Below are 26,530 nucleotides of genomic sequence, written 5' to 3'. Positions count from 1 at the left end.
CCCCTGCAGTCAATTTCCAAAATTGTAATATCCTGAGGTTAAGCCTTTTCAGAAGTTCCAGGAAACAAAATTGTATTTTTATTCAATGAAATAACCCTGAATTCATCTGAGAAACAAATTTCTGTCAGGGCTAGACAGATCTGTGCTACGACAGTCTCCTGCCTGGATTAGGCTAAAAGGAGTGAATGATTTAAAGATAGCTCCCAAATTAGTGTGAACCCATCTCCCTGGTCTTAGATAATAACTTATGTGCAGCAGAGAAAAAAAATCAATGGATCCCGGTCCTTCCTGCTCCAAACAGAGATGGATTTTCTGTCGATATAAGCATCCTCATTTGTGTATGGGGGGGGGGGGGCGGGTTAGGATGTATTTACTTATTTTTTTCTAAGATCTATTGTAAGTATGTTTTCAAGAGATGGAGAAACAAAAAAATAATTTGCTCTCCACGTGTTTTACCAAAATGGTTAGACATGACATTTCAAATATTAACCACTGCCTTCCCATCACCACTTTGGGCCAATATACATGTTGGAAATTATAGATTCAATAGAGTAGGGGACATTTCTATAAAGCCCTGATTTACCATATTTTTTTAAATGTCCAACTGTACTCATCCTTTCTGTACATTCTTGAGTGACACTCACTGCTTGTCGTTTTCAGAATTTTCCTTTTGGAGCGGCCTCAGAACCAATTCACTGGCCTTGTGAAGTCGGTACCATTGCTTTGCAGACATAGTCGTAAAGCCATGGCCACATTCTGAATCCTGGTAAATATTTATTCCCACACCCATCATTTTAGTAAATCGTATTCTGTCTGTTTCTGGCTCAGGAAATGAACCGCTATCGCTCCTGGTGCAGCCTCTTATTCGGCTATGACTGGGTCGGGATCCCGCTGGTCTACACCCAGGTAAGGGATCCTATGCACGTGATTTCTGTTTTGGTTGGCCCACCTTGGCTTCCGCTTGCTTGGGCAGCCTGCTGTGCTCTCCCTCGGGTTTCTCTCTCGGCCAGGTTGTCACTCTGGCCGTCTACACCTTCTTCTTTGCGTGCCTGATTGGACGCCAGTTTCTGGACCCCACCAAAGGCTACGCGGGGCATGACTTAGATCTGTACGTTCCGGTCTTCACGCTCCTCCAGTTCTTCTTCTACGCAGGGTGGCTCAAGGTAGGCGACAGTCTCGGTGCCTGAGACTCGCTCGGCAGTCCCTGTCCTGTTCCACACTCTGCACACTGATCCTTCACTGAGTCACTCACTCGTGAGTCAGTCAAAGGTAGACTTAACAATTAATACCTCAGAGTTGTTATTGCTTGTCAGCAGGGGTTAGAGTGACAGGGACGTGGTGAGTACTGTCCTGCAGGAGGTCTGAAGAGGCTCGTGTGTGCAAAGACGTTACAAGGCTACTCTTTTATGGCTATTGACTGTTTTGAGCCTGGGTGTGCTCCCCTTAGGATTACAATAATATAATTAAAGTAACAACTGTACCTGCATTGATATTTTATACCACGGGGAGCAACTCGGCAGAGCAAGAGGGTCAATAAGAAGCCTGGCGTAGTGGCCTTGAGCATTAACGCTGTATTATTATCTTGGCTCTGCTCAGCTCTGTAAATGGTCAGCTGTGCTTTCCTGAAATCCCCTAGCTGTCCCACCAAGTTAAATGCATCCCATTTTCAAAACCAGAACCAAGACTCAGAGAAGAGTTCATGAGAATCAAAACCAGAAACATGGGGATTAATGACGACATTTGGTTTGCCAGGAAGTTAAAGACAGGTCAGAACAGTGAGATGGACTTGTCCAGTCACCACCAACCCTTCCCCTCCTCTCCCACCCGCCCAGAAGCACGTGTAAATAACAGAGCGCTGATTCGTCCATCTCTGTGGTGAACTTCCCAAGGAGAAGTGTGTCATGGGGAAAAAACTCGATGGCTACATTAACTTAATTGAAATCTAATGACATTTTGAAGATGACTTGAATAAAACAGGATTTTCAAATGTTTGACCTTCCGAACGGCCATGTGCTGACGTGCACCGTGGAGGGCATCCAGTTTGTGGCAGCATTTTCCCTGCAGATGCCTTCAGTTTCATTGGTTTGAGTCTTAACTAGGAAAAATAAATGTGTTGTCATTTCAAATTATGCTCCAAAGAGTAAAGGCATGTCCTTTACCAATGGCAAAAACGTTTTCACCCAATAGCAGTGGTTCTTAATTCCTTTTACTGTTTAAGACAGAGAAAGAGCAAGAGAGAATAATAGACTCTCATCTCCCATTAGAGAAAAAGCAGACTCTACTTTTATGAACACAAAGTCACCACAATTGGCCCAAATGTCAACCATCCTGGCCTTTCATTCCTTCCTTTGAGATGCGCTGAGCTTTTATTCTTCGCTTTGTGACCATGCAAGGAGTTCCGCCAGCCAGTAGGGAACAGTGAGCAGTTCCTGCCTCTGACACCCTCTCTGAAATGTTAACATCCTTTTCCTTTACAAAATATTTTAAAGGCAAAATATAAAAAGACAACCTTAGCTCCATTAAGAGATAGGGAGTCCTAAAGAAGTGAGTTCTCCCGCCCAGTGGACTGTGTCTGCATTTCTGACAGCTGTTCTGTCCAGACCATTCTTATGTGTAGAAATCTTTGCAAAGTGTAGAAAAACGGTCTTGACCTTATGAACAGTATATTACTCGGTTATTTTCTGGAAATGGGGCCTCCAAGAGAGTAAAGGAAATTCTGGTGAAATAGTCAATTCAGAAACACAGGTGTCGTTTTGATGTCTGAACGTGGACTCTAAAACAATACGCAGGACTGATCCCGTGAAAGGAAATTCTGGATGTAACAAAAATATTTTCAGGGCCCATCCAGTGGCCCGTTTAATTTAAGGAAAACTCCAGGCAAAAACGTGTAGACAGCCCTTGAAGCGTGCAGCAGAGGATGTGACCGGGCGTTGCTGGTGCCGACTGATGGAGGCCCGGCTCTGCGCAGCGCTGGCCCTGAGATGACGGAGATTCACTTCTCCAAGTCACGGTCCTCCGCCCGGGCCACGCACCAGGAGCTCCTGGAGCCTTACCCGATTCTGAGGCCTGGGCTCAACCTCACATCCACCAAATCAGAACCCCGGGGGGAGGGACCCAGCCATCAGGGTTTTTTAAAACTCCCCAGGTGATTCTGATGTTCAGCCAAAGTTGAGAACCATTGCTCTAAGTGGTTAGACTTAAATCCTAAAAAATAAGTAGGTAGGTCTTCTACCAAATGGTCTCAGAATCTAGAAACTTAACGAATCAATGGTGCCTTTACTTTATATACTTGTAAGTTTTTCTCATCAGAGCCCGATGAAAAATCACACACACCCACCCCCTCCCGCGTCACGCTATGAAAGTGACAGAAGGAAGCAGAGCGTGAAACAGGCGTCGTCTCCACCTCCATTCTAGTCTTCACGAGCATCGTGACGATCTGTTCCATGTTCTCCTCCGCAGGTGGCTGAGCAGCTCATCAACCCTTTTGGAGAAGATGACGATGATTTTGAAACTAACTGGTGCATTGACAGAAATCTGCAGGTTAGAGGAGCTTTTCTTTCCTTCGCAAACATTAACAGTAAATCACTTGTGATGTTTCAAGTCTAAACGGACTCTGAACGCTGCCCCTGAAACTCAGAGCTTTAGCCACAAAGAGCTTTGGCTGTTCAGTATGTTGTCTCAGGTCCTTTGGGAAACTCATGGCTCCTAGATCTCAGTTCCACTGAAATTTAGTCCCTTTTAAATAGAATTTCAAGCCAGTTTTCTGTGTAAGTTTCTTTATTAGCTTTACACAGCCTCTTGCATCTCAGTTTTTGTTTCTGTTAGTACCGTGGAGTGGATTCTGACTCCTAGCGACCCTGTGGACAGCAGAGGGACCCCTGCCCGGTCTGTCTGTGCCATCCTCTCCCCTTCCAGTGCCATATCAGACAATGCTCCATTATTCACAGGGTTTTCATGCCAGTTTTTTCGGAAGTGGGTGGTCAGTTCCTTCTTCCTGGTCTGTCTTAGTCTGGAAGCTCCACTGAAACCTGTGCACCATGGGTGACCCTGCTGGTATTTGAAATACCCCTGGCAGAGCTGTCAGCATCACAGCCACACCCAGCTGCCAATGTGACAGCCAACAGATGGGTGGTGTGGTTCCCTGACAAGGGCGTGAACCAGGGCTGTGGCAGTGAGAGTGCCAGATCTTAACCACTGACCCCCAGGGCTGGTCTCCATCTCAATTCGGAATAATATTTCAACTCACTCTTTAATCTGCTTTCTATTACCACCCAGAGAGGTTGACAGTGACATAAAATGGCAGCCAGACACAATCCAACGTGAGTCCCAAACTCATGTCACGCAGGTCCCTGCAGTCAAATGTCTGGCAGCTGGACATGGTGAGCGTAGCCAACCACTGGTCTGCGTCTCAAATCTGCCTGAATCGCCCCCTGGGCCCCTGGGCCCTTACATGAAGCGTTATTGCAGAGAGCTTTTTCTCAAAGAACCGGCATGAGAGAATTTCCATTTGGGGCAGGACTCTCCCCAGACCACTCCCTTCCCCAAGAACCACAGACTGAGCAAAAGGCTTTCAACTCGTCTTTACTCAGCTCTTAAACGGGTTCAGACCTTTCACTCTAGACCACTACTGGTTAGCAAACGGGTCTCCACACACAGAGGCAGGGAGAGACCCAAGAAAGAGGCAGACCCCTCCAGATGGGCAGATGACCGGGGTAGTATGCTGAGGAACTTGCTCATGAGGCTCATCTTGAGTGACCACAAGACAAGTAGATGTCCATGCCTACCTGCCAGAATCTTAAAAGTTTATTTCGAGACCTTCATGGGACTCAGTCACACGTGCCATCCAGATGGTCTCTGTAGTGTCTTACTCTCGCGGGGCTGTGTCCTTGAACCTGGTTTCCACTGTGGGGACAGTGGGCCGACGTATATTCCAAGGACAGGGGAGGGGTGGGGAGTCTCCCATTGCCAGGGTCCAGCTGGGGGCGGTCAACCAGCGGTCACGTCCTCTGGACGACCTCCTCCGACAATCATGCTGTCAGTCTGCTAGAGAAAGCATAACACTTAGGCCCCTCACTCTCTGTGGAAACTGGATTCCCAGAGGATAATAATTTATTCCTGTGTCCGTTTCTCAGAGTCAAGAGGACAGACCTCTGTAGTCCCGAGCAGGACAGGTTTGTTACTAGACTTCCCAAAACGAACACACAAAAACTCAGGGCACATGAGCAATGATGTCAAGTGTACATGTGTCTATGGGATCAGCAGAACGGGCAGTGAGAATCTGCACCTTCCTGTGACGTCTGGGATCGTGAGGTTGCTGTCAGCAACACAATCATTTTGAGTAAAGAGCAAGGTGCTCTCCTGCCTCCAGGTGAGAGGCAGCTCCCCTCTGGAGTGTGTGGCCTGACGAACCAAGTGGGGACAGTTTGACTGCCGCGCACGCCCATTGCCACGTCTTCCTGTGCGGTAGACGGCCCGTACCGCGGTCTGCCACGGCCCCAGTGCAGCAGACACAAACCACAGACGTTTGTGCAGTCACTCATTCGGACCCTTCCCGCCCCCTGCAGACCCTCCCAACCACCAGGACAGGTTCTCTTTCTCCCGCAGTCACGCCTCAGTCCTTCTAACCGTGTGACGCTGACTGCAGGTCTCTCTTCTGGCTGTGGACGAAATGCACATGAGCTTACCCAAGATGAAGAGGGACATTTACTGGGACGACTCTGCCGCTCGCCCACCTTACACACTGGCGGCTGCCGACTACTGCATACCCTCGTTTCTGGGGTCCACAGTCCAAATGGGGTGAGTGCTTTTTTTTAAATCACCAACATTCAGAAAATAACTAGGTTACTGTTCTGATCTTTGTATGCCCTCGTCTTGAAGTCACTTTCATGATAACTCTCAATTATTAATATCTTATAATGGTAGCCTTTTCAAAATTTCAGATGTAATTAATATGCCCAATAGGGTTAGTAAATAGACTGTAGTTTCTAGTTTAAATATGGTGCGTGTGTGCATGTGTGTGTTTTGGGGTAATTTGCACTTTGCTTCGCTTTTATACCATGACAAACTTTCCAACAGTCATGAAACTATACTCTTTTTTTACTTCCAATTTGAAGAGTAGTTTAATTATGTGGTTGCTTATTATTTAATTATGACTATCATAATTAAATGTCCTTTTTTTTTTGGTGAGGAAGATTGGCCCTGAGCTAACCTCTGTTGCCAATATTCCCCTTTTTTTTGTTTTTCTCCCCAAAACCCCAGTACAGAGTTATATATTCTAGTTGTATGTCCTTCTAGTTCTTCTATGTGGGACGCCGCCACAGCATGGCTCGATGATCGGTGTGTAGGTCCCCGCCCAGGATCCAAACCAGTGAACCACAGGCCACCAAAGTGGAGCATGAGAACTTAACCACTCAGCCGCAGGGCCAGCCCCCTAAATGTACCTTGAACAAGTATTTATTGAGCATCCACCATGCGCAGCACTGTGTTAGACTACTTTGAGATAAGCGAGTCTTGAGGAATGAGATAAATTTTATCCAAAGTTTTCTCTGATATTATAATTCAGTCTAACGATGTTTAGGATACAAGTCAGTCAGTGGTTTTGACATAACGATCTGTCCCTCTGTGCTGTGAGTCTTAAATAAACGGGCTGAGGCCTGAAGTGACTCGTGCGCAGTTCTCAAATAGTTCATTAAATCTGATCATGTACTGGGTTTTGCAGAAATGTGTGACTGTGGGGGAACGTGCTGAAGGCAGACGCCTCCGTTTCCAAGCAACTTAAAGAGAAGAGTGTGGACGAATTTAGAAAAGTAAGAACTCCTCCGAAAAACTGTAGAAAAAGGGAAAACTTTTGCAGAATTTTTTCTGTAACTTTTGGCAAAACTACAGCTTGCGTCCCTGAGGCCAGCTCTGAGCAGGTGTGTGAAGCACGGTGTCTTGTAGCAACCCCACCATGACCGCCCCTCCCCTCCTCCCATGGTATCCTGCCTCCTCCTTCCCTGTTAAAAACCAGCATTCGACTGAGCTAATTTTAAATCTCTTACTGGCTTTATTGGACAACTTGCGAATCGGGAGGTGTCTCGTCTGGCTGTAGGAAGGATCTCCGAGGAGCTGTGCAGAAAGAAGGATGCCTACAGGCAGAGGGGAGTGGGGACAAGGAAGTCCTTCTAGCAAAAGGCAGTTGGTTATTTCAAGGTCCCTCTCCTTTAGGGGACGGTGGGGTCTGTCAGGCTGGTCCCCTCACTAGTCTGACCGGCAGTTCCTGATGGGCTGGTTCAAGACTCCACGTCTGGCAGAGCTGAACTGTCATTAACTCTCTGTCTGGTGACGGGGGGCTCAGCATAAGCGACTCCATTTGGGGCGTGTGGTCTCTAACACGCCGTCAGGATACCTAGCTTCAATCCTATTCTTATAAGGCTTTACTCTTAGCCGAGCGTCCCCTGATGCTCATAAATAATGGTTTGGGGCACTCCTCCTCCGAGGGGCCCTCTGAGGCTGAAAGACCTTCAAGACCCAAGGAGAAGGATGCCTGGACATGGAAGTTCAGGGTTTAGGAGCCAGGAGACGGTCATGTGGCCCTCAGGTGGGCCTTGGAGAAGGTGGCCTTGCTCCTTCCAGAGCCCACGCGGCCTGGGCCTCCCGCGGCTCTTCCAGGCTCCTCCCTCCCCCGCCGGCCGCTCAGTCTCCACCAATGGGGAGTCCCTGCCGTCTGCTCCTCTCGGCCTCTCACGGATGGTTTCATGGATGTCGGCAACCTGCTCAATTTTGAAGATTAAGAGGAGATGTTTTTCTGTGAGTTTGTTTTTAGATAATTAAAGATGCTTTAACTTCCCCTCCACTCCCGTCGTTGCTTAAGGCAAAGCATTTGAAGATCTGACTTGTAAAAGGAGACCAGCTCCCCTGACAGGGTCCGGGGTCACTGTGGTGGTCCACTGAGCCCGCGTGTGCTACTCGCTCTCCATTTCGTGTCCGTTGAGCTGGTTTTGCATCATGGTTAAGATGATGTTTTTTTGTCTCAAGAGTTTTATCTTGATCTACGTATTCAACCTAATTGTCCTAATTTTACATTCTTTTGTAAGTGTCCATGTTCTTTAGAAGGTATTATATATTTCTCCTATTTGTAAATATAGAAACGCAGAATTAGGGATTTACAAGACATGGGAGAAAATACCTACCTCAAATACTTATTGGGAAGATTAAAGGAGATGTAAATATAAGAACACTCTGGTTGTAGCTATAGAGGATTATTATCATCCACTGGTTCAGGTCTCTTACTGGTGGATGTCAAACTGAGGCAAAGAAAGATGAAACGAATCTAAGCTATTTTTCCTATTGAATTAACCTGGGAAATTTGGGACAGAAAATACAATGCTTGGGAGAAAACCAGAAGATATGGTATTTAAGAATGCAGCAAAAAGTCATCGGCTGTTGGAGACACTCCTCTGTTAGGATGGCCTGTTTACCAGCATGATGAGGACAGGGACTGGCGAGGCCAGAGTCTGTTAGGGGAAGTTGTGGGGTGGTAACTGGACTCTGCTAGGACCAACTGACCAAAGAAACCAGCAGGCAGAAGCCCAGTCGATCTTGGTTTTCTGCAAGAATGAAGACATTGCAGGGGAGCCTCCCAGTTCAGGACACCAGGCTCTGGAAGCCAGTGTCTCCAGGAATGCCCTCCTGGATCCATTAGTGTCTCTTCGTTCCATGACTGGGCTATATGGTTGCCTGTGAAAGAAAACCAAACTCAAACAAACTTAAGCAAAAAAGGGTTCCTTGGGTCACGTCTGGAGACCAGCCAGCTCTGGGTGCGGCTGGATCCAGAGGCTCAGAGGTAAGCAGGCCTCAGCATTGCCTGCTCCACCTCTCAGTTCTGCTCTTCCCTCCACGGGAGGTGACCTCAGTTCAAGCTCTCCCTGCCTGATGGCAAAATGGCAAGATGGCAGCCAGCAGCTCCTGGAGTACAACCTATCTCCCCAGCAAATCCTGTGGAAAGAGCGCATCTCTTTTCCAACTCTTAATCCTAAAGTACTGGATTGGCTATGATTGGCTGGACTTGGCTAACACGCCCATTCCTGAGCCAATCACTGTCGACAGGGAGACAATATTTTGATTAGCCAAGGGTGGTTCACGTGTCCATCTTTGGACCAAAGGGTGTGGTCAGCCCCAAACAACCTTATGGAATAGGTGATGTCTCAGGAACAACCAGGGTATTATTACCAGGAGAAGGGAGAATGGTTTACTGTCAAAACGATAGAAGTCCTCTAAAATCGTGAAAGATAATGCTCTAAGCATTGAATTGTTTACTCACCAAATACGAGTCAATAGCATGTGAGGTATCTGACTGAGGCCCAGGGAAAAGGGGACGGGGAAGAAAGGACTAGCACAGCACAGGTGGTTTGTCGCCGATGACTGAGCCACTGAGCTCGTCGCATTGAGGTGAAGACCGGGCATCAACGTAGCGTGGGTGCAAACATTTCAGGAAAGTGTTTACTACTTGATGAGCAAATAAAATCCCTTCCTGGAGGAGTGAGGTTTTTATTTTCTTGTTCTGTGGAAGGTGTATGTTCCCAGCATTCAGAAATCAAATCTCCTTTCTTTTCATATCAACGTTTCGGGTTTGTAATCACAATTCCCATGACCCAGAAATTCTACAATCAAAGTAATGCCCTTCGATAACTGGGCAGAAGTCCCGTCCAAGGGCAAGACGGAAAATTACTCAGCTTCATATTCCCTTTCACATTCAGCACATTACTCATTTCCACAAACAGGGAACTCCTTGGAGACAATTCCTTTGTTCTCTATATTCAGAAACATGTTCAAAATATTGCCCTATTTTCTATGCATTTACCAAATACACATTACTGAAATAAAGTAAGTGTTTCCCCTTTTTAATCTCAAGCACAAATTTAAAATACCATGTTTTCCCTCGTATCTTCGTACATGGGATGCACTCATTCATTTATTCAGGTAAAGTTCGTTCAGGGCCCCTGTATGGAAGGTTCTATGCCAGACGCTAGGGAGAGGCAAAAACCAACCAACAAGACCACCTCTTCAACTCAGACACAATGAGGAGACACGTTGTAATTCAGGTGGTAAATGCAGCGATAGAGAAATGCTCGGTCTTCTGGGAACGCAGTGAAGATGCGCTTCCCCCAGCCTGGTGAGTCAGAGAGGCTTCTTGCAGTTGGGACGTCTAATACGCATCTCTCAGAATGAATTCAGAGCTAACACACACACGGGAGCAGAGGCATTCAGCAGAGGGTAACTGCTAGGCCAGTGTGAGCAAAGACAGAACGGAGTGCTCATGTACTTCGGGCAACAATTGGATATGCAAAGCAGAAGAGCCAAGAAATGGATCTGGGAGGGAGGTAAGGGCACACGACGGAGGCTTTGACAGTCTGGGTAAACAGCCTCAGCCTTCTTCCAAGGCTCTTAAGTGACGTGGTCACCTCCGTGTTTTAGACAGGTCTGCCCAGCAGCTGCTGAAAGATGGATGGCTGGGGTGAGCCCTGAGCTGGAGAGACCAGCTGGCAGCTCTTGGTGGAGTTTAGACAGGAGAGGATAAGGGCCTGAACTAGGGTGCCTTACAAGAGATGGAGACAGTGGAGATGGCCGAAGGGACAGTTCAAGGAAGGAGGAGTTGAGGGTGACTGGGTGAAGGTGACGAGCCAAGGGTGAAGGAGGAGGTAGGAGCTGCTCCAAGGAAACCGTGTGAGCCCCCTTTTGCGTGCGTCGAATTTGAGGCATTTGTGGGCAAGCACATGGAGATGGCCAGCAGGCAGACAGCGCAGAGACAGCTTCCAGGAAGGGGGTGCATTTGACTCTTGTCAGTACAGGGTGTTTCAAGCCACAGGAGTGGGTGGAGCACCTGGGAACAGGGTCAAGTGCATGGGGTAGAGTACAACCACCTAAAGGCCGGCAGAGGAACAGGAGTCCCTGGAAGCATCAGAGAAGGAGTGGGCAGTGCAAAGGCAGGAGGACCCAGACGACGGCCTGTCCTAGAGGCCAAGGGGCAAGTTTCAACATAAAGTCTGGAAAACACCATACGGGTTTGCAACTACGGTCACTGGAGACTCAGGTGAGAGTGTTGGGGCAGTAAGTTGAGGAGTGCTTGGGGCATGAAGGAGATCCAGACTGCCCGTGGAAACAATGTTTGAAAATAGTTTCATTATGGAAAAGTTCAAGCAGATACAAAAGTAGAGAACAAACTCAGACAAACCTCACCTACCATCACCCGCTTCAGTTATCATCACGGCCAGTCTCGTTCACGAATTCTCCCACCCGCACTTCCCCTCCCGCCACGGGATCGGTGTGAAGCAAATATAACCACAGCACCCCTTTCATGCCTGAAAAAACGAAAAACTCGCAATTCCTCAATTCATTGACTCTCCATGGAGTACTTTTTTGAGAAGTCTGGACTCAGGGGAGGAGACAGCAGACAGTATCCAGTAGGAGACCTGGAATTGAGGGGAATGGCATAGTTTTTACCTATTTTACAACGTTTTAGGATGGGCACGCCTCGAGCATGTTTAACGGGAAAGGGTCACCTGCTGTCCTCCGCCCTGTACCCGCCTCGGAGTTGCTTTAACTGTCTCTACTGGATGTGTTATCACATCCTGGTCTTGTCTGGACAGATCCATTACGACTCCCTCTGGTACTTAGTCACTCTATGATATAGCATCCCTTTATCAGAGGACTCATGGTAAAAAATCCGTCTCAGACATAGGTGGGAAAAAACAAAGCTTTGCCTCTTCTGGGCAGCTGTTACTCTGTTTATCTTACAGACTGTGAATTTTACAGTTGATGATGATCTCCTTTTCATTTTGTCTGCTGAGAGCTGAAAACCAAATTTGCAGCCCACCTTTATAAGTCTGTGGGATTTGGGGGCATATATGTCTAGGTACTGTGTCTGTTGGTCTCATCTTGTTATCGTTCCTTGTTCTAGCTCTATATATTAGCCTAATTTTACATATTATTGCATTGTATATATTTTTGTAAGCCACCTCACTTTTATAAAATGAAGCAAAATGTAATAAACAAATTGATAACTCTGCTTGCTCTGGAAAAGGAAGGAAAAAAAGCTGAGTGAAAGGAGCCATCTGGGGAGAGGGAAGACCCAGGAGCCAGGGGGCGGGGGGCAGGGGTATGAGAGCAAGGTCCTGGAAAGGCACTAGAGAAGGCGTGGGGAGGCGGGGGTTGGCGCTGTCAGCGGAGGGAGCCTCCGAGCCTGAGCTGGAGGGCAGAGCTGAGGGGCCATGTGCTAAGGGGCGAGGGGAGCCCGAGAGTGTGCAGCCAGTGAAGCAGGACCAGCGTCCTCACCCCATCCAATGGTCATCACGTCTGCACCCCAGCGATGTAGGAACCCCATCCAATCAGCATCACTTCTTCATCCAAAGGACATTTTAATGAACAAGGCCCATCTTCCTCTGTCCAATCTGAGACCAAGAAGCTTCTATTTTAAAACTGTATTTCATATTTTCTAACACCAAATGAGAGCTGAAGTTCCGTCTCCCACTCTTTGTGTGGGGCATGTTAAAAATTGACCTCAGACTGACCCCTTTGAATGAAAAAAGGCCAGTTGAAAATCTGAACTGAACACTTGAAATAGAAAAGCTTTCATAGGTACCTCTGTCTTTAGCAGTTAATAGATACCGTTAACGATTGTGTGGCCAGTAACTTCCACTTACAAAAGCACCCTAAGAAGTACCTGAGCGATGAAAACATCTTCCCGTTATCACTCCTAAGATGGTTCAGTTGGACCCGATCAGGTCATTTTTTTGTCGTGATGTGGAACACTTCTGAGCTGCCGTTTTTAATTAAAGCATCTTTTCATTAACTTCACCACGGAGACACTATTAACCAAGATTAAGAAAATGCCTGCAAGCAGCCAAAAGAAGATTTCTCCGTAAGACCCACAACAGGAAAACAGGCCGAGGCCCTGAGATGAGACCAGGCTAACCCTCGTGCTCCATGAGCCTCCGTTCACCAGACGAACCTAAAGGGCTAACCTCAGCCAGCATCGCTGAAAGGAAATTTCCTTTCAAAACAAATAAACAAAAAATAAGGTTCAGGCCCAGCCGACCACAGCCAGCTTGAGAGAGAATGCTTGTCTTCACATTATTCCATCAGGAGGTACTCCAAAAGTCTTAATTCTTAAATACTTGGTGTAATCCACTAGCACAAATTTTTAAGTCTCTCAGGAATGGTACACATGGAAATTAAAGACTGAAGTCTCATAATTGCCTTTAATCCTCTCTTGGAAATCAAAACAGCCACAGTAAAGAGGGAATAATCTTTTAAAGGCTTTGGGAAAACCCTAACACGGTACCCATCGCAACAGCTGAGGGGCTCCACGTTCTGGAGGAGAGAGGCGGTCGCTGCTGGTGAAGCGGACGGCTCCAGTTCTCACGGAGGGTGTGGACTGGGCTCGCTCGACTGTCCTGCTCATCTGAGAGCAGGCTTCAGGCCTGTGGACCTGAAACTGCTGACTGGAGTGAGGAATTTATTTAAGATCTGTTTTCACTGTGAAACTACAACCACTTAGCCAGAAATACTGACTTGACTCATCTATCTTCAGTCCAAAAGTTCTAAGAATATATAGCAATAATGCTATTGCTTTTTCTGCATTTATACGTATGTGTATTCAATGTGCACAGAGCTTTTAGGATTATATGGTAGGTCAGAAGTATTCTCAGTGATATTGCTTCAAAGACACCAAAATTGGTATTTTTAGCAAGCAAACTCTTTATTAAGGTGTGGTTTAATATACTCCTAGATTGATGTTTTCTTCAGTAAGGCTTTTTAGCCAACGATATTCAAATATTTTAGCTTGACAGGAAAATACGTAGTCTGATATACACTGTTTCGTGCTCATGCTGTAAATTACCAAAAATATCTCAAATTCGGAATCACTAACTTCAACAAAAATGTATTCTTGGAACATTGATTTTCAGTTAATGGACCAGAAAGGACGGACAGAGGGAGCCCCCGGGAGACAAACGCGCATTAATTTAGACTTTCAGAACTTGCTCAGGGGTCTTTCATGTGCCAAGTGCGTCACCACGGGCCCTGATTTTCACCTTCTAAACCACGTGGTGTGAGAGGTTGAGAAGGCTTAACTTCCTTTTCCAGCAAAACTCCCATAGAATACAGCAGCCTTGAAAGGCGGGGCTTACGTGGACCCCGCTGTGGGCCACAGTTTCTTTGCGCGTCAGCCAGCAGAGGCCGGGAGGGAACAACCAGAGTGGGCATGAGGCTAGACTGCCTGTCCCTTAACAGATTTGCCGTAATCCTTGGTCCAAAGCAGCAGAGAGGCCACCGAGGCAGCAGGAGAGTGGCCAGCTCTGCGCACAGCTCTCTGGGCTGCACACCCCCACGGGGCTCCCTACCAGCAACTGTCTCCAGAAAAGGAGCAGAGGGCCCGCACCCCAAGCTCAGCAGGAGGCCACGGAGCCCGTCTTGTAAATCCTGGCTGCAGCTTTGACGGCAATTCTGCAGTTCAGGAGGTTAAAAATAACAGCATCCACCTCTAATGGGTTTGAAGAGCACATTTTTCTTTGCCCGGGAATAAATGCTCCTCCCCACGTGCCTCTGCCCCATAGATTTTCAGGCAAATGATCGCCCCTTGCAGGCAGCTGCCTGAGTTTGAGCGCACCAGCGATTAGAAAACAACAAATCTGACGTGAGAAATAGAACTCGTCATATTAAATATTGTTTCCCTAAATTCCTCATTTCAGATCTGTTAAGATGACCTCTTATTATTTTAATTTAAATTGTCAAAATACCACATTAGACATGGACCAGAGGAAGGCAGGTGAACGTCATCCAGTTTTATCCTTCAGCCTTTCGAAACTCTGTGTTTACCTGATCGCCCCAGGGAGGAGGGCATTGCTTTGCAAAAAAAAAAAAAATGCATTAAATCTTCCACATCCTCAGGGCTGTTTTGGTCTTTCCGACCCCAGGAAAGTCGGCCTGTCCTGTCTCCTGCCTCTGTTATGGCCCAGGAGGCGAGCAGGGCCCTCCTGCACCCCGGGCCGCCCGAGCATCTATCTCTTGCAGAGTCCTTACCTGAACCTCCACTGCGTGTGCCCTCGGACACATCATCGGCAAGGGAGATTGCGGGGCTGGTGGTTTGTAGGTGCTCAATAGATATTTTGAAAATTTGGGGTGTTGGGTTTTTTTAAACACTCAGGATTAAAAAAGAACACATCCCAATCCTGACAGCAGTCTGACCTGTAGAAATGACGCAAGGTCTCCTTCCTTCTAGACTCAACTAGAACCAAGCAGCCTGATGGCTTCACAGAGCGTGTTCTCTGCCCACAACCTGCCCTCCTCCTCCCTCTCGAAAGTGGCCCGGTACATGGCATGGCTTTCTCATTCTCGCTTTTTCTATATTTCTGTATTGACAGTTTATACTGTGTAATAAACGTACACTACAGGATTGGCCAGTGTCTGCAAATGGCACGAAGCACAGTACTGAGACACAAGGTCAGGGCAGGTACCCCGGACCGGCCTGGTCTTCCCTCCCTCAGAGTAATCCAGCTTACTCTCATCCTTACGCTCCTCTCCGTTTGCGTGCTGCCCGAGGCTCACCATCAAACAGCCGTCACGGTCATCCCTTCTGACGTGCTCATTGTTAGGTGGCAGCTCCGAGGTGTGGCAACATTGTTTAAAGGACACCTGAAGGAGAAACAGCAGTGACCTCCAGGCTGACACAATCATTTCCGCCAACCATGTGCAAGAAGCCGACGATGATTTGGAAACCATCTCTGAACGTTTGCCGGTCATCCACAGAGTCCTTTTCATATCTTCTGCTCTTCAAAGCTGGTCCACGCATAGTGCTCTTTTGAACTCCCAACCTGCAAGGCAGGCAGAGGAAGAGAGACTTGTCACCAGTTTGCCAAGTATGATGCTAAGTCACAGAGAGGTTAAGTGGGTCTCCTTAGGTCACACAGTTAGTTAACGTCAGCCTGGGCCACAGCAATCCTGGCTCTGCGAGCTCCCAAAAGAAATCACTTTCCTTACCACAGAGGCAATTCTCAAATTCCCTCTCTGGACACTAATGGCTGCATGGCACTTTCCATGAATGTCCTCCCGTCTCTAATTACCCGCCTCTCTCAGTCCAAGGGAATTCCAGAAAATAAGACCGAGGCTTTTCAGCTGACCTTCCCTAATATATAGCAGGATAATGAGAGCACTTACATTTCAGCATATAATGTTTCTGCTGTAAGTGTGTGGGGGCTCGTGAAGAGGTATCGTATTTGGGCCTTGGGGTTGTACTGACCCTATACCAAGGGTACACTTTAAAAATCAAATGAGGAGGAGCAGAGAGCCTAAAAGGACCTAACGGGCACACGCACGCCTCCTAACTGGGAAACAAAGAATCTTCTGAAGTGTTCTGTTCTGCACGGTCTGCACTTTAAACCATTTCGTTCTTAAACCACAGTTTCTGCAGTCATATTGAGAACATGACCATCAGAGGAGGCAGGTGGCTTTGCGCTTTGGCAATGAAACTTCCATCACGGAAACATCCGGAAGAAAGCTCATTAGGTTCGTCCCGCGGAGGGTTCGCACTGCCCTTTTATAAAGACCTGGGGGCTTCCTTCATCGCTTCACTGTGAGGTTCATGGAAGCGCCCCCAGACCACACACCACCCAGGGTTCTTCCAAAGACCCACTTCCTGACTCGCGGTGCAGAAAGTCTCAAGTCACGTTTCTATCCAAAGCATTTCTGGAGGACGGCACCATCAATGTTGCTTTCCATGGAGCTTTTCCAGCTGGGACAGGGCTCCAAGCAGACACTGCATCTCACTCTCCATCCGCAAAGACCATCCCAGCCGCCCTCTGCCTCTGGGAGGAGCCCCGAATCCCTCTGCCCGGGACGCGAGACGCTTCCTAACAGCCAGGGCCACCTCCCAGCTTCACGCCCAGCGCCAGTCCGCGTGTTTCACACAGACTCGAGTATTTCCCGTTTCTCACAAACACGCTCAACACCCTGCTGCCTTCTTTGCTCAGGTCACTTCTCCACCTGGAATTCTCTGTGCCTCCTGCCTATCCGAGTCCTACTCAGTGTCAAAGACCAGCTCAAAACTTTGCCCCAAATGTATCTATTTATGTACCTGTCTTCTCCCTCCTTTTAAATTACGTCATACAGTACTTCATGCACCAAATGTGTTCACGGCAGGTGCTCAATAAATTTAGTTGGGCACGTGGGTAAATCTCACTCATCCACACGGCAGTCTCCCGAGGCAGGAAGGTGCAAGAGGGTCTCTTGGGCAGCCCTGCCCCGTGTCACATGGTGGATCAGGAGAACATTAGCAGGAACACTGGCCTTGTTGCAGTTTGCTCTTTACAATTGGTCTGTTTTTCTCCAGCTGGTGGCCCCAGGCCTTAAACCTCTCGTTCCCCCCGAATGTCCATCTCCACTGTGTCAGGGTGCACAGTTTTTCCTTAGGGTTTGTGAAGTTTTGAAGTAATAATAATACCGACATGTTTTCCTGGAAGATTTTGTCATTCTTACAAGGTTGTGTGGTTTAGAAGCAACTTAGGAAAACAAATCCCAAATAACAAGTCAGGATCCCAAATGGAGAACAGAGGCCTGTCCTCCAGAGAGATGGCCAGTTCCACCTTGGACTCAAGGACACACAGGTGCTCCCCTAAGGGTCCTCCAGTGTCCTCCAGCGCTCCTCCAGTGTCCTCCAGCCCTAAATGGATTCCTGAAGTGTGATGGAGACCCAACCTGAGGGATCCACCACCAGGGTCACTGAAGCCGCCGGGGCCGGAGTCTGCATTCCTCACATCGGTGTGATGGAACCCAAGCCGGGCCCCGTGGAGGTGGTCAGGAGGCTGTGTGGCGGCCAAGGGCACTGCTGGGGCTTTAGGGTACAAGCACTAGGTTATAACTGGAAGCTGTCCCAGACATTTAGCCAGTTAGTCATCTCAGTCATCTATCTTTTATTCATAAACACGAGGAACAACATTTTCTTTGGCTGCTCACTCTGCCATTTCCAGTCCCAGCTTTTATGCTGTCCCGGCTTTTCCCTCATGTCACATGCAATGCACCTGCTTGGTTAAAGCGTCCTGTCGCCGTGGTCATCAGTGCGAACACTGGACCAGGACGGCCGCTCCCGCCTGCTCCCGGAGCCAGCGCGAGCGCTCGTGGTTGGAGGCCAGGCTCTGGATAGTTCCTCGTTCAGACCATGACCCCGCAGAGCGAGAGAGTGGAGACCGTGCCGTCTGAGGCAGGAGGAGGCCTCACACTCAGTAGCTCCTACCGTCAGCCCAGTGATCCCTTTTATTTCAGCCTTGAAGGGAAAGATTAAAAATGGTAGGATTATTTGTTTTGTGTCTTAAAAGTTGAAAATTCAACAAGAAATTCCTAGCAATAGCAAATCCAACAAACGTAATCACAAGGGGAGTCCAGCACACGCAAGTGCACGCCACCCCCACGGGGGTGACTCTCCACAGGGCCCCGTTTCCCCCTCCTTAACCCTAAGTGAGCAGATAGGTGTGCAGAGCGCGGACCAGGGCCGACTGTGGTACCTCGGGCAGGGCCATCCTTTACCCGCCGTGCGTCCCGACTCCAGCACGTCACTGATGCCACCGTAGCCCTTTACGTGGAAGGGACTGAGAACAAACGCTCTGGAGTCTGAGCTCTGGGTGTGGTCTCTCTGGATGCACAGCCTTGTTGAATCTCTCCAGGCCTCAGTTTCCTCATCCGTAAACTGTGGACAATAATAACACCAGCTCACACGATTACTGTGATAACGAGAGGAAATGATGTGTTGGAGGGGCCTCGGCAGGAAACGTCAGCTGTTATTCCCGCTGTCTTGAATTTAGCGATGATCCATCGTTTTGGGGAGTTTTGTGTGTCCTGGGAAACCACAACCTTAGTTCACCTGTAATAAGAGAGAAAGAAGACATACTATACTTTTTTTTCGAATGTCCAAGCCTCTAGATCACTGATTCTCAAGTGTGTTCTGGGAGCCCTTGTAGATCCCCCAAATCTAAGACCCCAAGACCCAAGTCCTTAAGGTCAAACTATTTTTGTAAGCGCACTAGAACGCCATTCGGTGTTCGTGCAGAGGCTCCGGGCTACGTGGTGATGTCATCACTTAGCAGTTAATGGAATGCGGCCTGCACGTCCTTGTGTTTTCATATTCCTCAGTCATCACTTCTAATAGGGTGGAGAGCAATAGCTATAACCCACATGAACACATCGCTTTGGGAACTCAGTAATTTTTAAGAGTTTAAAAGGTCCTGTGACCAAAAAGTTTGAGAAATTCTGCTCAACTCTCTCAAGTCACATGCCCCTCACACCCCGTTTCCAAGTCTGGAATACGGAAACAGCAAACAGGTCCTTAACTCTGATCCACCCCAGAGCCGGCCAGAGCCGCTCGCCTTCATGAGGTCCTTGTGTTTCAGGCTGTCGGGGTCTGCCATTCCCAGTGAGGAGTGGCTCTGGGACTACGAGAAGCCGGGCCACCGCCGCTCAGTCATCAGGAGAGTCAAGAGGTTCCTGAGTACCCACGAGCACCCCTCCAGTCCCCGGAGGACGCGCTACGGGAGGCAGGCCAGCGACAGCTCCATGTTCCTCCCCCCCAGCGACCTCAGCCCAACCCGGGACCTGCTGGACATGCCCTCCAGAAGCCGCCACCGCAGCCCAGCCACCCGGAAGCAATCCTGCTCCCCAGAGGGGAGCCCCAAGCTGCGCTGCAGCCTGGGGGAACTGCCCACCATCGGGGAGACCAGCGGGACTAGCACCGCACAGAGCCTGACCCCGCAGCCCACGGTGAGGCCCTCCCCCACCAAGATGCCCCTGGTCCCTGAGGTCCTGGTCGCCGTGCCAGGGCCCATGGCCGAGGGCCACCACCACGACTCCACCACCTCCATCCGGAGCTCTGACTTCACGGGGGTTCAGCCAAGCGGGCCAGGGCAGCAGGAGGACCCTGTGGGACAGTCCCTGTCCTCCTCAGAGAAGGGGACGCCTCCTGGAGACCCCAGTCCCCAGGCTGTTTCACCCAGAGCTGAGAGAAACATCCCCGAGTTTGCCTCTGAGGAAGCTGCTGGCGAGAAGGAGCAGCTCCTGAAGAGGTGGAGCCTGCCAGAGAGCCTGCAGCCGGAGCCCATGGGCCCTGAGCTGGCTCTTTTAATAGACACAGAGACGTCCTCAGAGACCAGTGGCGTCAACGTGGTGGCTGGCCCCCAGGTGTCCCCTGATGTGCTGTATTTAGTGGAAAACCTGGACACCAAGGAAACAGATATCATAGAATTTAACGATGAGCCGACAGAGGGATCACCCAAAGGAATGCCAGAAAGTTCCAGGACCTGGTTCTAGCCTGGCTCCTTACTTCCCAAAGTTTAGCATTAGTTCCGGACGTACCTGGGGGCTGGCCAATTTCTAAGAGACTGTCACACTGTATAAGCTACCGAAGACTCTGAAGGGCATTATGATCCTGACTTTTTGAGAACTGGGAAAACCAAGCGCATTCATGCCATCCCTCACCATGTGGCTTTCAGGGAAATTACGCGGACCACATGGGCGCATCCTAACCAAATAAGGGGTCTGAACAATACGCGTAAATGACTTATAAGTTCACAGGCTGTCGGCCTTGGAGAGGGCCAGTAGATCACGGTCCAACCCCCCGGTTTTGCCTCTAGGGAGACAAAGGATTCCCTACTTCGAGCACTTGTTTTGTTCCTTTCTTCACTTATAAAGACAGGGCAACGGATTGCATAACACCTCAAACGCCGCTCCTTCATTACGCTTCTTCTTTGGAGGCTTTCTGACCATTTCACTCCCACTTTCTAAACGATCATCACTTCCTAATTCCTGAGCCTGCTCGGCGTCTGAAAGCTTCATCCCTCTCAGTCTCCTTTCCGACTTCCAGGACTTCTCGTCCCTCTGCCCCTTATTCCCTCACCCTCTGTTCGCCCTGGTCTCTGGTGACGCTGACCTGTCCCACCTCTGAGTGATAATATTCTCTCTTGGCAGATCTACTGCTCACTTCTGGCCGTGGTTTTCATGGTAGGAGGCATGGGAAAGCCTCCAACAGAACAATCAAGGATGTTGACAGACCCGCCTGACACCTTCCAGCCACTCTGTGGGAGAATGCGGGAGGATGCAGCAGGGTTGAGGAGGGTTTGGGAGGATGCAGGAGGGTGTGGGAGGATGCTGGAGGGTTGAGGAGGATGTGGGAGGGTTGAGGAGGGCAGAGGAGGATGCAGGAGCATGGAGGAGGGTGTGGGAGTCAATGGTACCCCACTCACCCTAGCAGCCACAGGCAGTGATTTCTGCATCCTTTCTTTGGTCGTGAATGTGGGGGGAAACTGAAGCCAAGAGACATGGACCTGAACAACCAAACACTACAGAACCAAAGGATAGCAAGGCTCAAACCTGTAAGTAAACACCTAAAGCAAAATCCCAACCGTGTCACCACGTGGGACCAGTTCTGTGTCTGCGGGGTGTTTGGGCCAGGATAGGAAATCAGAGCTGGGTTGAGGGGCCCAGGACTGCACGGTGGGGATGGGACGCTGACTGGCTCCCTCCAAGGAGCTCCTGGGGGGCTGTTCCTGGGGCTCCCAGCTTGTCTGAAAGGCCATGTCCCATGAGTGTTGCTCTCACTGTTTTTGTCAAATGATGAAGCTTGAGTCTGCATGGCTCCAGGAATAAAATAACCCTGAGAGCATCCACTCGCTGGGTGCTCCATGCGTGACCTCGCCAATCCTCACGGGAATCCTGTGAGCTCACACACTAGCCGCTCCATCTTAAAGATGGAGGAGACAGGCTTTGGAGAAGCAGGGTAATGTGACTAAAACCACATGACCAGGAAGGGGCAGGGCTGGATCCAAACCCAGGCTTGTCTGATGCGGGAGCCCACCCTCTCCAGCGCTCCCTCTCTGTGCAGCACATCTGTAAGGCCCTGAGTCTGCCAGCAATGTGCGCAGAACTCTGGGGATGTCCCAAGGGAGCTGTGCCTCAGTCTGTCCAGCCTCAAGGCCCCTCCAGTCCTCCCTGCGTGAGTCCACCTGCGCCTTTGTGCATTCGCACGGGAGGGCAGGCTCCACCTCGGAGCCCTGCCTGGCTCCTCCTCACCTTTGTGACAGAAGACAGGTGGCAGGACCCCCCTTCCCTCCCTAGCTCCTCCCAATGTGCAGAGTTACCATTAGCAAGATGTCACATCCCGCCAGGCCACCCAGCTGCATGGCAGCAGCTACATTTACTTTAACTGGCTTCCCTCAAAGGACTCAAAGGAAATCATATTAAGAGAAATGTACACACCAATAGTCGTCCTCTTGCTCCATAGTGCTAGCCCCTGGGAAGGCCCCGATGTTCCTGGAGCCCTGGGCAGAGACTGCAGGATCAGTGAACACGGCTGAGAGGCGGGACCCCCACCGCCCCCGTCACAGCCTCCTAATGTCCCTGTTTGCTCCTTGGCTCTATCCACGGCTCAAATTCAAATAAGTTTCTACTTAGCTACTTTTGAAATATAAACAATTTTTTTCCCAAATCCAAGGAGACAGATTATGCACAAATGGAATCATATATTTTGTGGAGGACTGAGAGCATGTCCATTTCTCTCTGCTTCTATCCATCCCTTACGCACCTTTGTGCAGAGAATTATTTAGTTTCCTCAATATTTCATCACAATCTTAGGCGGCCTCCATTTCCTCCTTGAATGAAAACTGAATAATGACTCGTTCGCTGAGCCCAGGTGGTTGAATTCAGCTGCAAGCTCCAGCCAGCAAACGCCTGGATAAGATGAAGAAATTCTCTGTTCGTTCTAAAATGAGTTTTTACCCAACACAGGCCAAAGTTGCAAAAACAAAATGACTTCTTCTCAGGGGCCTGATTTCATCACCTACCAGCCCATTTTCTCCTGAGCTCTGGAAAGTTCCACCCCACGCCCCTACCCCATGAATGGTCACATGGCCTGGGGGCCTCGTCTTTCTGGCCCATCCATTCCAAGAACAGGACTCAGACCTGCATTGAATGTCACAGAGTGCAGTGAGGCCAGGCCCTGCTGCCCTCTCCCTGCCCTCCAGGGAGAACCTTCCAGATGCCCGTGTCCTCTGCCATGTGGTGTCACGGAATGAGGACAACAAAACTGGCCTACAAGTTACTCCCTCCAGGTGGCTTTATGAACTTGAATGGCCCGTCCTCTGAATCTCATATTCTCATCTGTGAAATGGGCCCTTCTCTGCACTGTCCCATGGCCGTTGTGAGGGAGTTTGTATGCAAAGGCTGGAGCCCCAGCAGCCCTGGGGGATGGAGGATGTGAGGGGACTGAAGCCCCTGTGGATTCACCTCCAACTGCAGAGATAAAGACTTCTCCCCCTGCCCTAGTCAGGACGCCGTGCCCTCCAGGCTTCCATCCTCTTTCCTTCAGGAAGCTTCCGTTTCTCTTTTGGCTTCTTCTTGTTCTCTCTCACATGCTCCCCAACGTCGCCCATGTCTTCCCTCTCTCCAGCGTTTTTCGTCCTCCCTTCACTCCCTACAGGGTCCCAGGCTTTGTCACTGGTGGCGAATTCCTCTCTGACCCACCACGTGTTTCACCCCCTCAGTCAAAATGTGGAGCTGACAAAAATCGATTGCTGTGTTCTTTCCACTGTAACTGTGGAGGACTCGCGGCCCTGGTTCTGGAGCACCCCCCAGGACACCTCATCTCCCCACAGCTGGTCCTGGGTGAGGTCGTTAGGAACAGTAACTACAGCTATAAAAACTCCTCAGCAAGAGCCGCATCAGGATCCGATCCCCTGCACGGGCCTCACCACGGTTGCCATCCACGTGAGCAGCGGCGTCTTCTGGGGCATGTGGTATAATAGTCATGCCCAAGGACTCGCCGCGCTTTACCTCGTCCAACCATCTCAGAAGGATCCCCCATCGTTTCGCATTCTTTCTGTTTCTCTTAGTTCGAAGAACCCTGATTTTGAGGACAGTCTTTTCTGCTGAAATGGCCACTGAGTCGAAAGACGCAATTCAAGAATACCAGGATTGTCCTCCGAGTGCAATCTCGAAAACCCCGAAGGAGGACCCCAACCCACTGGCAAAGCTTCGGAGACACGACCCCAGTGGCAGGCACCTCCCCCAGACCCTCCCTTGGCTGATGGCACAGGACACTGAAGCCACCGCCCCGGAAAACGGCACAGAAACCATGTTTGCCCTGATGACTCGGTGCCCTCAGACCGGAGGCTCAGTTTCTGTTTCATTTTGTTTCTGAATTAATTCAGAAAATGGGCCCAAGTCCCCCTTTCTCCTCGGGTAGATGTGGCCAGACGGTCGCCCGGCATGATCTCCTCTGAGCCCCTAGTTTGGGACACTTCTCTCACGGAGCAGCAGGTGGGATTTTGGGTCTCGTATCCTGGAAACAAGCAAGGCCATTTCTACGATAGGTTTGTACAGAAATTCAGATGTGTCCCAAGTTCCTTGTCTAGGCCAGCGGCTCCAACCAGGGCGATTCTGCACCCAGGAGACAGCGGGCAGTGTCTGGAGACTGGGGGGCACTGGCAGCTGTGGGTCGAGGCCGGGGAAGCTGCTCGACACCCGACAGTGCAGGCGACGGCCCCACACAAACATCGGGCCCAAACTACCGAGGCTGGGAAACCTGATTTAGGCCAATAGGAAGGTAAAACTGGGACAAACGTCAAGAAGATTAACGAAGAGAGAGGAGAAAGACATGGAAGCAGAAGAGAACAGATGAAGCAGCAACAGGTAAATTCCTGTGCTGCGTATGGGCTGTGTGCTCATCACCACATCTCCCCTGATGCTGAAGGAGTTGACCCATCAAATGCAGAAAACTGGGCATGAATCTGAGGTTCGGCTGCAGAGAACTCCTTGGCTGGCCCTTACTGAGAGGAGTCAAGTGCCGTTGTGAGCAAGACTGACTTTCCGAGAGTGAATAAAAGGTGGCGACAATACATTATACCAAATGTTATATAAGAATTTGTGCCAATAAACTGCCAGACGGTGGGGAGACACCTGGTCCAGCGTCAGCCTTTATATATGTCTCCCTTAGGACCAAACAAATTAACCGTGTCTTCTAGGCAGGCAATTTGGCATTTTATTTTTTAGTAGAAAAGTCGTAGTTAGAATGGGTAGGATGCGTCCACCTCCTCCCCAGGGCCGAGGCAGCTGTGGATCCCCAGGAGAGTGACATCGCGGGACTGGGGAAATCCTGGATGACGCCATCAGTCAGACTTTTATTCAGTCATTCATGAAACATTAAGCAACTGCAGAGTGTCAGGCATCCAGCTCAAGCTGGGTGGGGGGTGTGCGTCGCCCGCTCCCCCCCGCCCCGCCCTCTGTCACGACCTGTCACCCTCTGTGGGCCCAGGTGAGGACGGTGCACCCTCAGAGGTTCGGCCTGGCTGTCCGTTTCCTTTCATCCCCAGTCCTGGCCCCTCCCAACTATCTTAATTTGTTTCATCTGTCTGTTTTCCACTCAGGCAGCATTTTGAAGTCCCTCCCAGGCTCCGTGGGCGAGTCCGTCCACTGCCCTACCTGCGCATGTCCAAGGGTCCTGTGGCTCTTACCTCCTCCCCCACCGCCTCTGCCCTCCACAGCGGCGCCCTCCAGCCTCCTCCAGGGCCCGCGGGAGAGTTCCTGTGGGTGCTCACCTGCGGGCGGTCTCTGCGTCACAGGGCCTGCGTATTTAACCCACCTGCATAGCGCCAGGTGGCGCCCCCACAGGAGGACCGTGCAGCTCTACCTGCCCCCCGACACTGGGTGTCACCTAGATTTCTGATTTTCATCTAACGTGTAAAGTGACACCCAAGTGTTGTTTGATTGGCATCTACCCGCCAATTAAACATTACTGATCACTGATTTATTAGTGACATACGTATGTTTTCATATGTGTGTTAATCCTTCTGGGACTCCTCTTCTGAAAACTGTCTTTCAAATTCTCTGCCCTTTTATTTAACAGAGTTTCTATATTTCTTTGTTGATTTTCGTGAGTTCCTTCTATATTCTAGAATGAGAGTCGACCCTTGTTGGCTTGGGACATTGCAACAGAATTTTCCAATCCTTTGTGTATCTGTTAAAATTGTCTATCATGGGGCCGGCCTGGTGGCGCAGTGGTTAAGTTCTCATGTTCCACTTCAGTGGCCCGGGGTTCACCTGTTCAGATCCTGGGTGTGGACATGGCACCGCTTGGCAAGCCATGCTGTGGTAGACATCCCACGTATAAACTAGAGGAAGATGGGCACAGATGGTAGCTCAGGGCCAGTCTTCCTCAGCAAAAAGAGGAGGATTGGCAGCAGATGTTAGCTCAGGGCTGATCTTCCTCAAAAAAAAATTGTCTATCATGTTGTTCGTTGAATAGAAATCCTTAATTTTGATATAATTAAGTTTATCAATTTTTTGTTTTGTGCTTTTGAAGTTTTGGACAAGAGATCCTTCTTTGCCCCTCAGGACGTGCTCCACAGTTTTCTGTTTCTTTACAATGTTGGGTAGGGATCTCCTTAGAATGAGCCCGTTTCTCCCCGACAACACCTCCTGCTAAATGACCAGCTTATATAATTCCATGTCTTTCTGCAAA

At 49.6% G+C, this 26,530-nt stretch overlaps 1 protein-coding gene across 12 annotated transcripts in view; it reads left to right on the top strand.

Moving 5' to 3' along the window:
• Positions 1-26,530, top strand: part of BEST3 (bestrophin 3) — a 59,997-nt gene that overhangs the window by 17,848 nt on the left and 15,619 nt on the right. For 6 of the 12 annotated variants that reach the window (XM_014858576.3, XM_070494163.1, XM_070494162.1 and 3 more), the window contains 5 exons: positions 829-906; positions 1,011-1,163; positions 3,460-3,540; positions 5,645-5,796; positions 19,416-20,676. In XM_014858576.3, coding sequence (XP_014714062.3) covers positions 829-906; positions 1,011-1,163; positions 3,460-3,540; positions 5,645-5,796; positions 19,416-20,328 — 1,377 coding nt within the window. In that variant the 3' untranslated portion in view covers positions 20,329-20,676. Of the gene's footprint in view, positions 1-828; positions 907-1,010; positions 1,164-3,459; positions 3,541-5,644; positions 5,797-6,294; positions 6,689-19,415; positions 20,677-23,903; positions 26,512-26,530 lie in introns of those variants that run through there. The other 6 variants (XR_011496856.1, XM_070494170.1, XM_070494171.1 and 3 more) reach the window with 5 other exon arrangements.

Source organism: Equus asinus, chromosome 22 (assembly GCF_041296235.1).
Source record: "Equus asinus isolate D_3611 breed Donkey chromosome 22, EquAss-T2T_v2, whole genome shotgun sequence".
Taxonomy (NCBI): Eukaryota; Metazoa; Chordata; class Mammalia; order Perissodactyla; family Equidae; genus Equus; species Equus asinus.
The sequence above is the reverse complement of the archived record's forward strand: the minus strand, read 5'-3'. Positions and strand labels throughout refer to the sequence as shown.